The sequence below is a fragment of the Mus pahari genome, chromosome 13 (assembly GCF_900095145.1).
Source record: "Mus pahari chromosome 13, PAHARI_EIJ_v1.1, whole genome shotgun sequence".
Lineage (NCBI taxonomy): Eukaryota > Metazoa > Chordata > Mammalia > Rodentia > Muridae > Mus > Mus pahari.
Genome location: NC_034602.1, coordinates 7,354,849 through 7,365,818, shown reverse-complemented (window position 1 = coordinate 7,365,818; position 10,970 = coordinate 7,354,849). Strand labels below are relative to the sequence as shown.

General features: G+C 39.0%; 1 protein-coding gene across 5 annotated transcripts in view; it reads left to right on the top strand.

Moving 5' to 3' along the window:
* Usp34 (ubiquitin specific peptidase 34) overlaps positions 1–10,970 on the top strand; it is a 194,576-nt gene that overhangs the window by 11,658 nt on the left and 171,948 nt on the right. For 4 of the 5 annotated variants that reach the window (XM_029544913.1, XM_021210274.1, XM_029544912.1 and 1 more), the window contains exon 2: positions 6,972–7,059. In XM_029544913.1, coding sequence (XP_029400773.1) covers positions 6,972–7,059 — 88 coding nt within the window. Of the gene's footprint in view, positions 1–6,971; positions 7,060–10,970 lie in introns of those variants that run through there. The other variant, XM_029544914.1, reaches the window with a different exon arrangement.

Genomic DNA, 10,970 nt, shown 5'->3' with positions numbered 1-10,970 from the left:
AAAAAAAAAAAACCAAAAAAAAATAAATGTGGATTGGGCTAGGTATGGTGCATACTTTTAGTCATAGCACCCAGGAGGCAGAGAGGCAGAGGCAGAGGGCTCTAGGTATCAAATTCCAGGACAGTTTTAAGTAGTTAGACTTTGTCTGAAAAAGAGAAAACAAAAATTGGTATGCAGGTATCTCTGTGGTAGGACATAAAGCTCTTTGGTTATGTATATGTCCAGGAGTGGTATATATGGGTCATATTTATTTTTCTTTTTATTTTTTTCATGAATCTCTATACTGATTTCTGTAATGGCTGCTTTTTTTTTTTTTTTTTTGGTTTTTCGAGACTGGGTTTCTCTGTATATAGCCCTGGCTGTCCTGGAACTCACTTTGTAGATCAGGCTGGCCTTGAACTCAGAAATCTGCCTCCGAGTGCTGGGATTAAAGGCATGTGCCACTACTGCCCGGCTGGCTCTTGCACTCTTTTTTTTTTTTTAATTTATTATATAATTTAAATTTATTATAGTGTCTTCAGACACTGTAGCTGTCTTCAGACACTCTAGAAGAGGGAGTCAGATCTCCTTATGGATGGTTATGAGCCACCATATAGTTGCTGGGTTTTGAACTCAGGACCTTCAGAAGAGCAGTCAGGTGCTCTTGCCTGCTGAGCCATCTCACCAGCCTGGCTCTTGCACTCTTAACAGCACTGAAACAAGGGTTTCTTTTTTCCATATCCTGTCCATATTTTACTTGTTTTTTTTCTTAAAAAAATTTTTTTTTTTAAATTTTGTTTTGGGCAGTGGTGATGCAAGCCTTTAATCCCAGCACTTGGGAGGCAGAGGCAGGTGGATCTCTGAGTTTGAGGCCAGCCTGGTCTGCACAATGAGTTCAGGGACAGCCAGGGCTACACAGAGAACCCTGTCTTGAAAAAAATCCCCAAAAGTAAATAAATTAAAAAAGGGTTTTGTTTTTGTTTTTTGTATTTATGTCCTCCTTGTGGATTGTGTGTGTGTGCATGTGCCCGAGTGAGGAAGTACAAGGGCAGCTTCCAGTGTTTGGCTCTCTCCTTCTAAATCCATTTCGGTTTTAGACACTGCACTTTGATAATTAGAGTTGACAGCAAGCACGTTTACTTGCTGATTTGAGTCATTTCTTAATTCTTACTTTTTTTATTTTTATTTTTTTGGGTGTGGGGTGTTTCAAAGCAGGATTTCTCCGTGTAGCTGTGGCTGTCCTTGAACTCACTTTGTAGATCAGGCTGGCCTCAAACTAAAGAGCTCTCTGCTCTATGTCTTGCCTCTTGAGTGCTGTGACTAAAGGCTTGCATCACCATAGCCTGGCTGGTTCTTAATTATTTTTTTAAAAGATTTATTTACTTATTTATTTGTATATGGGTACACTGTTAACTCTCTTTTAGACACACCAGAGGAGGGTATCAGATCCCATTACAAATGGTTGTGAGCTATATGGTTGTTGGGAATTGAACTCAGGACCTCTGGAAGAGCAGTCAGGGCTCTCAACTGCTGAGCCATCTTTCAAGCCCCCTGGTTCTTAATTCTTTTTTTTTTTTTTTGGTTTTTTGAGACAGGGTTTCTCTGTATAGCTCTGGCTGTCCTGGAACTTACTTTGTAGACCAGGCTGGCCTCGAACTCAGAAATCTGCCTGCCTCTGCCTCCTGAGTGCTGGGATTAAAAGCGTGTGCTACCACGCCCGGCAGTTCCTTTTTTTTTTTATATGTAAGTACACTGTAGCTGTCTTCAGACACTCCAGAAGAGGGGGTCAGATCTTGTTACAGATGGTTGTGAGCCACTATGTGGTTGCTGGGATTTGAACTCGGGACCTTCGGAAGAGCAGTTGGGTGCTCTTACCCACTGAGCCATCTCACCAGCCCTTTTCTTTGGTTTTTCAAGACAGGGTTTCTCTGTATAGCTCTGGCTGTCCTGGAACTCACTCTGTAGACCAGGCTGGCCTTGAACTCAGAAATCAGAAATCCGCCTGCCTCTGCCTTCCGAGTGCTGGGATTAAAGGCACGCGCCACCGCCGCCCGGCGGTTCTTAATTCTTAATCCACTCCTTCTGTTTTACCTCACACTTTTTAATTTAACTAAGTCTTATATGTTGCTCTAGATTATTTATTTATTTATGATGATAGAGATGAACTCAAGCTTTACACTCTACTACTGAGCTATATCTATCCTTCTAATAGAATTATTTTGTGGTGCTGGTAATTCAATTTAGGGCCTTGTGCATACATAGTAAGGAATTACTCTGTCATTAAATATAGTTCCAGCCCTTTTAAGTGGCTCCTTTTTTCGGGCTGTAGATTGAATTCAGGCTGTGTACATGCTAGGGAAATGGCCTACCATGGAGTTACAGCTCCCCTTTAAAAATCAGTTAGTTTTAGTGTGTGTATGCTCTCCCATTCCTATGTATATTGGGGGGGGGACGATTAAGTGTGGTAGTGTGCATGTAAAGGCAAAGGAAGAAATTAGATGTCTTCCTCTATTTTCTGTTTGATTCCTTGAGGCTGTCACTGACCCTTAAGCTTGAGGTTTTGGCTAGCCAGGGAGCTCCCAGGATTTGCCTGTCTCAGCTCTACCATGCTGAGGTTAGAAGCCTATGTGGCCATGCCTGGGTATTTCAATTTAGATCCTCATGCTTACACATCAGTTATTCTTATCCACTGAATCATCTCCACAGCTATCTTATCTATATCATTCCGTTTGTCTATCCATCCATCTATCCATCCATCCATGATCTGGACAGGATCTCTTGTAACACAAAGTAGCCTAAAATGTACTGTGCTACATGACTCAAATTATGTTTATAAGGTACAGATTAAGTCTGGATGTTGTGCCATATGCCTGTCATCCTAGCAATAGAAAACTAGGGAATCTGAGAGATTGTGAGTTCAAGGCTAGCCTGAATAGGACTGCTGACAAAAAAAAAAAAAAAAAAAAAAAAAAAAAAAAAAAACAAAAAAAAAAAAAAACCCTGAAAAAAAAAAAAAAAAAAAAAAAAAATAGGCAAAAATACCAGCACCTTTTCCTTATCAGTTGCCAATTAGATTATACCTTTTATAATCTCAATATAATTTTCTATTATTTGGTCATACTACAACCTAAATAGTCCCATGCTCTTTCTTTTCCTTTTAAAAAGATTATGTGTATGAATGTTTTTGAGTGCATGTATATGCACTGCATGCATGCCTGGTGTCTGCAGAGGTCACAAGACTTATCTGATCGCTGAAACTTGAATTCCTGACAATTGTGGGCCACTATGAGAGTGCTGGGAATCAAAACCTAGGTCCTGGGGCTGGTGAGATGGCTCAGTGGGTAAGAGCACCCGACTGCTCTTCCGAAGGTCCCGAGTTAAAATCCCAGCAACCATATGGTGGCTCATAACCATCCGTAACAAGATCTGACGCTCTCTTCTGGAGTGTCTGAAGACAGCTACNGTGTACTTACATATAATAAATAAATAAATCTTAAAAAAAAACAAAACAAAAACCTAGGTCCTCTGCAAGAGCTAACTCTCCAGCCTGTCCTTTCCTTTACATTTATTTTATTATTTTATTTTATATGTGTGAGCATTTTACCTGCTTGCATGTCTGCACCATGTACAAACTTAGATTGTTGTCCACAAAGACCAAAGGAGGATATTGGATCCTCTGTAAATGGAGTTACAAATGGTTGTGAGCCACCATATGTGCACTTAGAATTAAACCGGGATCTTCTGGAAGAGCAACCCTTAAAAGCAGCTTTAATTACTGGGCCATCCATCTCTCCATGTTGCCGTCCAACCTCCAACTCCAACCTCTTTAAAAGGTCTTGAACTCAACATCCTCTTGCCTCAGCCAATTAAGTGATGGGATTATTGGCCTATACTACTGTGTTGTGATGGCAGTAGGACCTTTGGAGTTGTATTCAAAGGAAGAAGACAATGGGGCACTTCATCACTGCTTGGTAAAGTAGTATATAATGTGGCTAACAGAATGCTATTTTATTCTAATGGTATTTTGTTTCTATTTTCCATGTCATGGTGAGTTTTCTCAAAAGCAAGATAAATCATATATTTAGTGAAATACTAACTTGTAGTTTGGTGAAGAAGTAGAGATTATCACTAAACTCCAAACCTGAAGTTTTCTAATTAGTTAGAATTTAAATTTTGAGTTTTAAAAAAGTTTAAAAAAATTAAACATTTTTAAAAATTAAATTTATTGTGTGTGTGTACTTATGCAAGCCATGGAGCCATGTGTGGAGGACAGACAACTACCTTGCTTACAGGGTAGTTCTCTCCTACCATGTGAGTTCTAAAGATTGAAGTCAGGTTTCAGGGATTGGTGGCAATAGTTACTACTTGATGAGCATCTTGCCAGCTCTATTAAAAAATTCTTGTTTATTTGTTTATGTGCATGTGTGTGTACAAATTTGTGTTCTGGTGCTCTGGAAGCCACAAGAGGGTATCTAATCTCCTGATAAAGTTGGAAGTAAAGATGGTTATGAACTGCCTGACCTATATGTTGAAAGCCAAATTTTATTCCTCTGGAAGAGCAGCAAGTGTCCTTAACCAGGGAGCCATTTCTCCAGCACTCACCTCCCACTTCCAGCTTTTAACTTTATTTTTAAATATGGTGTGTTCAGCTGGTAAAAATCTCCACTATTATTTTAAAATCTGAAATTCTCATTTCAGATACAGAATACTGTCTTGTTATTGATCTGAATGTTAATGATACTCAAATTTAAATCTTTTTTATTTTTTTTTAATTTTTTTTTTTTATTTTTGCTTTTTGAGACAGGGTTTCTCAGACTGTCCTGGAACTCACTCTGTAGACTAGGGTGGCCTCAAACTCACAAATCCACCTGTCTCTGCCTCCCAAGTGCTAGGATCAAAGGCGTGCCCCACCACCGCCCGGCGTCATTTTATATCTTTGAGTCTTGGGAGTAATGAAGAATACTGAGTTGGTATTTTAAGTGATTGTGAAACTTTAGAAAAATTTTATTATTTTAAGTTAATGGGTATTTTTGCCTGCATGTATGAGCACAACTTACATACAGTGTCTGTAATGGTTGAAATTGTACATTGGATCAGTATTCACTGGAATTAGAGACACTTGTGAGCTGTCATGTGGGTACTGAGAATTGAACCCTGGTTTTTGGGAGAAGCAGCCAGGGCTCTCAACCTCTGATCCATCTCTCTAGCTCATTGGTTCTCAACCTGTATTTTGACTCCTTGTGTGTGGGAGTCACATTTCATATATCCTGCATAGCAGATATTTATATTACAATTCACAACAGTAGTAAATTTACAGTTAAAAAGTAGCAGTGAAATAATTGTATGGTTGGGGATCACCACAACATGAGGAACTGAATTAAAGTGCTTGCAATATTAGGAAGATTGAGATCCATTGCTTTAGCTCCTTTGATTTTTGAAGGTTTATTTGATGATGCTTCTGGAATAGTATGAATTGGCAAATATAGTTTTAGATTGCTATTCTGCTCTCCCATTTTGGGAATTTTAAGAGAAATTTGTATTGCACAGTCATTTAAAGAAGAAGTGTTAGGGCCTGAAGACTGCTCAGCTGGATAAGGTACTTGATGTTAAATCTGATAATTTGGTTTTGATTTCTGGAACCCATATGATAGATGGAGAGAAGAAATTTCCCCAAGTTGTTTTCTGACAACTTAAATCACACCCACCCCTACACAAAATACATATACCTTCTCCCACATAGAAAAAAACCCACCACCAAATAAACAAACAACCCTCCCCCCCCCCCCGCAGCCCCCAGCCCCATCTCCCATAAAAACTCAGCTGTGCATGGTAGTGCATGACATGCCTTTAATCCCAGTGCCTGGAGGTAGGGGTAGGAGGATCTTACTGCTGTCAGTTCATGGCCAGCCTGGTCTATAAATCAGGTTCCAGGATAGCCAGGACCTTTACACTGAGAAACCGGGTCTGGAAAAGGCAAACAGACAAAACTCAACAACAGAATATATAGCAAATTGGAAATGTAAATGAAGAATGCATTGAATAAAAAGTATATTAGTTATACACAGTGTTCTTGACCCATGTGAGTACATGACTTGCTAGTTGCTGTGGTTTCCTGCCCAGCATTACAAAAGATTAAAATCAGAAGTATGGAATGATAAAGTGAAAAAATGATGTCAGACTATCTGTATTTGTATAACTTTTTAAACACTGTAATGACATGCCTCACAGGAGTGATCAGGAATGCTTTGGCCTAGATAGGCCATTCATAGGCAGTAGGAGTGGGACTAGAGTTTAGTTGTTAAAGTACTTCATTTGGGTTGGAGAGACGGATGGACCAGTGGAGTAGAACCTACTACTCCTGCAGAGGAACTGGGTTCAGTTCCCAGTACCCACAGGATGGTTCACAGCCCCCTGTGACTCCTGTTCTAGGGATCCTGCTCACATGTGAGAAGCATGTACGCATACAGGGTTACACACAAAATCATCAATAGAAAACCCAGTAAATTATAAATAAATGCTTTTGTTGAAGCTAAGCCTTTCTTTACTTTTTTTGATAGGATCACACTATGTAGCCCTGGCTGGCCTAGAATAGAGAAGAGCCCCTATCTTCAACACCCCCGCACCCTCCCACCCCTCTCAAAGAGGAAAACAAAAACAAGTAACCTAAACCAAACAAAACCCAAGAAATCACGTTGAGGAGTAAGCCACTACGCTGCATTTATCTATGGCCTGCTTCATTTTTTGCCATTTTCCTCAGAAGATAGACTGTTATCCTTTAAGCAGAATAAATCCTTTCCTCGCTTAAATTACTTTTGGTCATGGTCTATATCACAGAAATAACTACTACAGTCAGTAATCAAAGATTTTATTTCACTAGTGAAAGCGAAAGAATCAATTGATATTTGCATTTGTGTATCTAAGCTTTATATTTAGGTAGTATTGACTTTAATATTTGTTTAACATTTTTTCATTCTTTTATCTTTCTCTTTCAGTATCAGATATAGAAGGTGGTGATGGACTACAGCTCAGAAAGGAACATACTCTCAAAATATTTGCTTATATCAATTCCTGGACTCAGAGGTATGCAGTTGTATGTATTTTAAAGACTAACTTGATAACTTGATGGATTATATAAATTGCCATTAATTACTCTTATTAGATTTTCTTTCAGGATGTTTCATTATATATATATATATTTGTATTAAGTGGTAAGTTTATCAATAGTCAATTATTTTACTTTTTTTTAAATCATGGACTTGATTTTGACATTGTTTTTAAAACAACATAAAAACCTATTTCTTTTACTTTTCCCTTATTCTTAAGGAATGAGTCACTAAAATTTTGAGAAGGAATTATTTTGAGACATAGAAGAATTTGTGTGAGACAGAGTCTCTCTGTGTAGCCATGGCTGTCGTGGAACTCACTCTGTAGACCAGGCTGGGATTAACGATGAGAACCACCACTACTCAGCAGATGAGAGTATTCTTACGGAATAGCTACTAAAAGCTTATAGCAAACTTAATGTTTTTTTAAAAAAATCTTTATTGTGGTAATAGATATTTTGAAACAATTTGATAGTTTCTAATTTATTATGCACATTAGAACAACTTTTATATAATATATAAGTTGAGAATATACAGATTAAAACTCAAGGATCATAGTTGTTAATATACCCACTATGAGAAAGACTGTAAACTTATATCTCTATGTGGTTTTTGTTTGGTAGTGCCACACAATGTTTTTTACAGTGTTGATGTACAAACCCAGCAGCTTCTGGGCTGTACCATTGAGCTATAGGTGAAATTTGAGCTTAAGGTATGCTGCACAAATGTTCTTACACTTATGTGTATCTCCAACTCCCACTAAATATCTTTTCACTTGTGTGCTTGCCCAATTTGAACTACCCTTCATAAAATTTTTATGAGTTTGGAAAATGCTTAAAGTGGGGCAGAGAGGTGGGTTCAGTGGGTAAAGATTCCTCTACCAAGCCTGATAACCTGAGTTTAACCCAGGACATGTACGGTGTGTCATGGCACCAGTTCGTGCATGCACACAAGTGTGTTAGGGCACACACAGTATATCTGTTTAATTTTTTTTTTTTTTTCCTTTTCCCTTCTGAGAGAAGGTCTTGTTATGTAGCCCTGGCTGTCCTGGAACTCACTATGTAGACCCAGCTGGCCTCAAAGAAATCTGCTGCCTCTGCCTCCTTAACCGCTAGGATTAAAGGTGTGCATCACCAGATCTGGCAATGAATACAACATTTAATAAAATTCTTGAAGTATTTTAGTTAGTGATCAGTGAACATTCTGCTTTGCCTGCCTGCCTACTTACCTACCTATCTGTGTTTTGGGGTTTTTGAGACAGGGTTTTTCTGTGTAGTGCGGGCTGTCCTGGAACTCACTCTGTAGACTAGACTGTCCTTGTGCAGGGATTAAAGGCGTACTCCATCACTGCCCTGCTACAGTGATTGGATTTTAAAAAAGATTTATTAATTTTATGTATGTGAATATACTGTCACTCTCTTCAGACACACCAGAAGAGGGCATCAGATCCCATTACAGATGGTTGTGAGCCACTATGGTTGCTGGGAATTGGACTCAGGACCTCTGGAAGAGCAGTCAGTGCTCTTATCCACTGAGCCATCTCTCCAGCCCCCACTGCCCCTGTCTTTCCGTCCGTCTGCCCTCCCTTGCTCCCTCTCTCCTTTCCTTCCTTTCTTTTTAGATAGAGTTTTCCTATATAATCCTTGGAACTCACTATATAACCCTTAGACCTGGTTGGCCTCAAACTCAAAAAGATCTCACTGCCTCTGATCCTCTGCATGCTGGGATTGAAGGGGTGTGCTACCACACCAAGCCTCTGACACGTTATTTTTTTTTTTTCTTCTTCTTCTTCTTTTTTTTTTTTTTGGTTTTTTCGAGACCGGGTTTCTCTGTGTAGCCCTGGCTGTCCTGGAACTCACTTTGTAGACCAGGCTGGCCTCAAACTCAGAAATCCGCCCGTCTCTGCCTCCTGAGTGCTGGGATTAAAGGCGTGCGCCACCATGCCCAGCGACATGTTATTTCTTAAGTAGAGATTGTCTTTCAGTTATCCTGGTCAATACATTATAATAGCAAATCCTTAGAACTGATAATATTACTTCTGGTGTGTGTGAAGACAGCAACAGTATACTCACATTAAAAAAAGAAAAAAATAGAAATTACATGTTTATTAGAAGAGATAGCTCAGTGGTTAAAAGTACTTAATACTTTTGCAGAGGGCTCCAGTTTGTTTCCCTGCATCCACATGGTAGCTCACAGTTCTCTGTAACTCTACTTCCTGAGGATTCAATGCCTCTTGATATGTGAAGGTTTCTGTACACATGTGGTGTATACACATGCACTCACACATGCATACAGAATAAAAAAAAATAATTTGTTGACTTGGACATGGAGGAACATTTATTTAATCCTGGTTATAGGAGACATAGATAGGCAGGTCTATCTACGTGAGTTCCAAACTGATCTGGTTCCAGTCCAGCCAGAGCTACATGAGAGATCTTACCTTTAAAAAAAACAAAGGGCCGGGCGTGGTGGTGCATGCCTTTAATCCCAGCACTCGGGAGGCAGAGGCAGGCAGATTTCGGAGTTCGAGGCCAACCTGGTCTACAAAGTGAGTTCCAGGACAGCAAGGGCTATACAGAGAAACCCTGTCTCGAAAAAAAACAAAAAAAACCAAAACAAAACAAAACAAAAAAAACCCAACTGCTAAAAAGAACAAAGAAAGAAGAAAAAGGTTGTTGGTGGTGAAAGCCTTTAATACCACCCAGTATTTGAAAGTGGAGGCTAACAGATGTCTGTGATTTCTAGGTCAACCTGGTCTACAGAGTGGGTTCTGGGCCAGCCAATGTGGCACAGAGAAACCCTGTCTCAAAAAAAAAAAAAAAAAAAAAAAAAAAAAAGATATTCATATTATTATTTAAGTATTTTTTCTCCAGAATTTAGCTCATATAAAACAATTTTTGAGATTCAAGATGAAAGCCTTAGTTGGAGTCAATTTTGCTCATGTTTGTAATCCCAGAAAGCAGGTGCAGGAGGTCCCCAAGTTCCTGGCCATTCTTGGCTACATAGTTAGACCTTGTCTCAACAAGCAAAATGTGTGCAATGAAAACTTGAAACAGAAAGTTGATAAGGCTAATGTACAGATTCAGCAGTAACGTCCTACTGGTTTTTTTTGTTTGTTTGTTTGTTTTTTTTGTTTTCCTTCTGTCTCCTTTCTCTTCAGTTTATTTATTTTTTTATTATTATTTTTTAAAGATAGGTCTGTTGTGTAGATAGATAGCCTGGCTGTCCTAGGACTCTTAACTAAGAGTCCAGAGCAGGCCGGCCTTTAGCTCACAGAGATCTGCCCGCCACTGCTCCTGAATTCTGGGATTAAAGTCTTTGCCACCACACTCAGACAGTATTACTGTTTTTGAAAGCCTTCCATATAAGAACTCCAGAATATTTGGAATTAATTTCTCAGTAGAATATCTGTGGAAGCTATTATCACATATAAAATGAACGTAATTGGCAAAAAAGTGCTGAGAACTGGAAGGCCTCAACCAAGGTTTAACTAGCCTAGTTCTTTTCAGTACTACTGAGAGTCTAACGTCTGAGCATCTGCTATGGGTTGATGCAGCTGAACCTTGGTGTCTGCTGTTTCAGTCACACATTCAACAGGCTTTCTTCTGTTGGGTAGGCAGCCTATAGGAAAGGGTTACTAGCTTCCGATACTTGGGAGACATTTTTCCAATGTTAAATACTGTGTTACAATACTTCTTTAGCTTATTTTTTTCTTCTAATTTTATGTGTAAATATGTTTTGCCTGTATGTATGTATTTATGTATGTATGTATGTATGTATGTATGTATGTATGTATGTATGTGTAATACAAGTATGTCTGGTGCCCTAGGAAGTGAGAAGAGAGCTTTGGATCCCCTGGAACTGGTTACTTTTTTTTTTTTTTTTTTT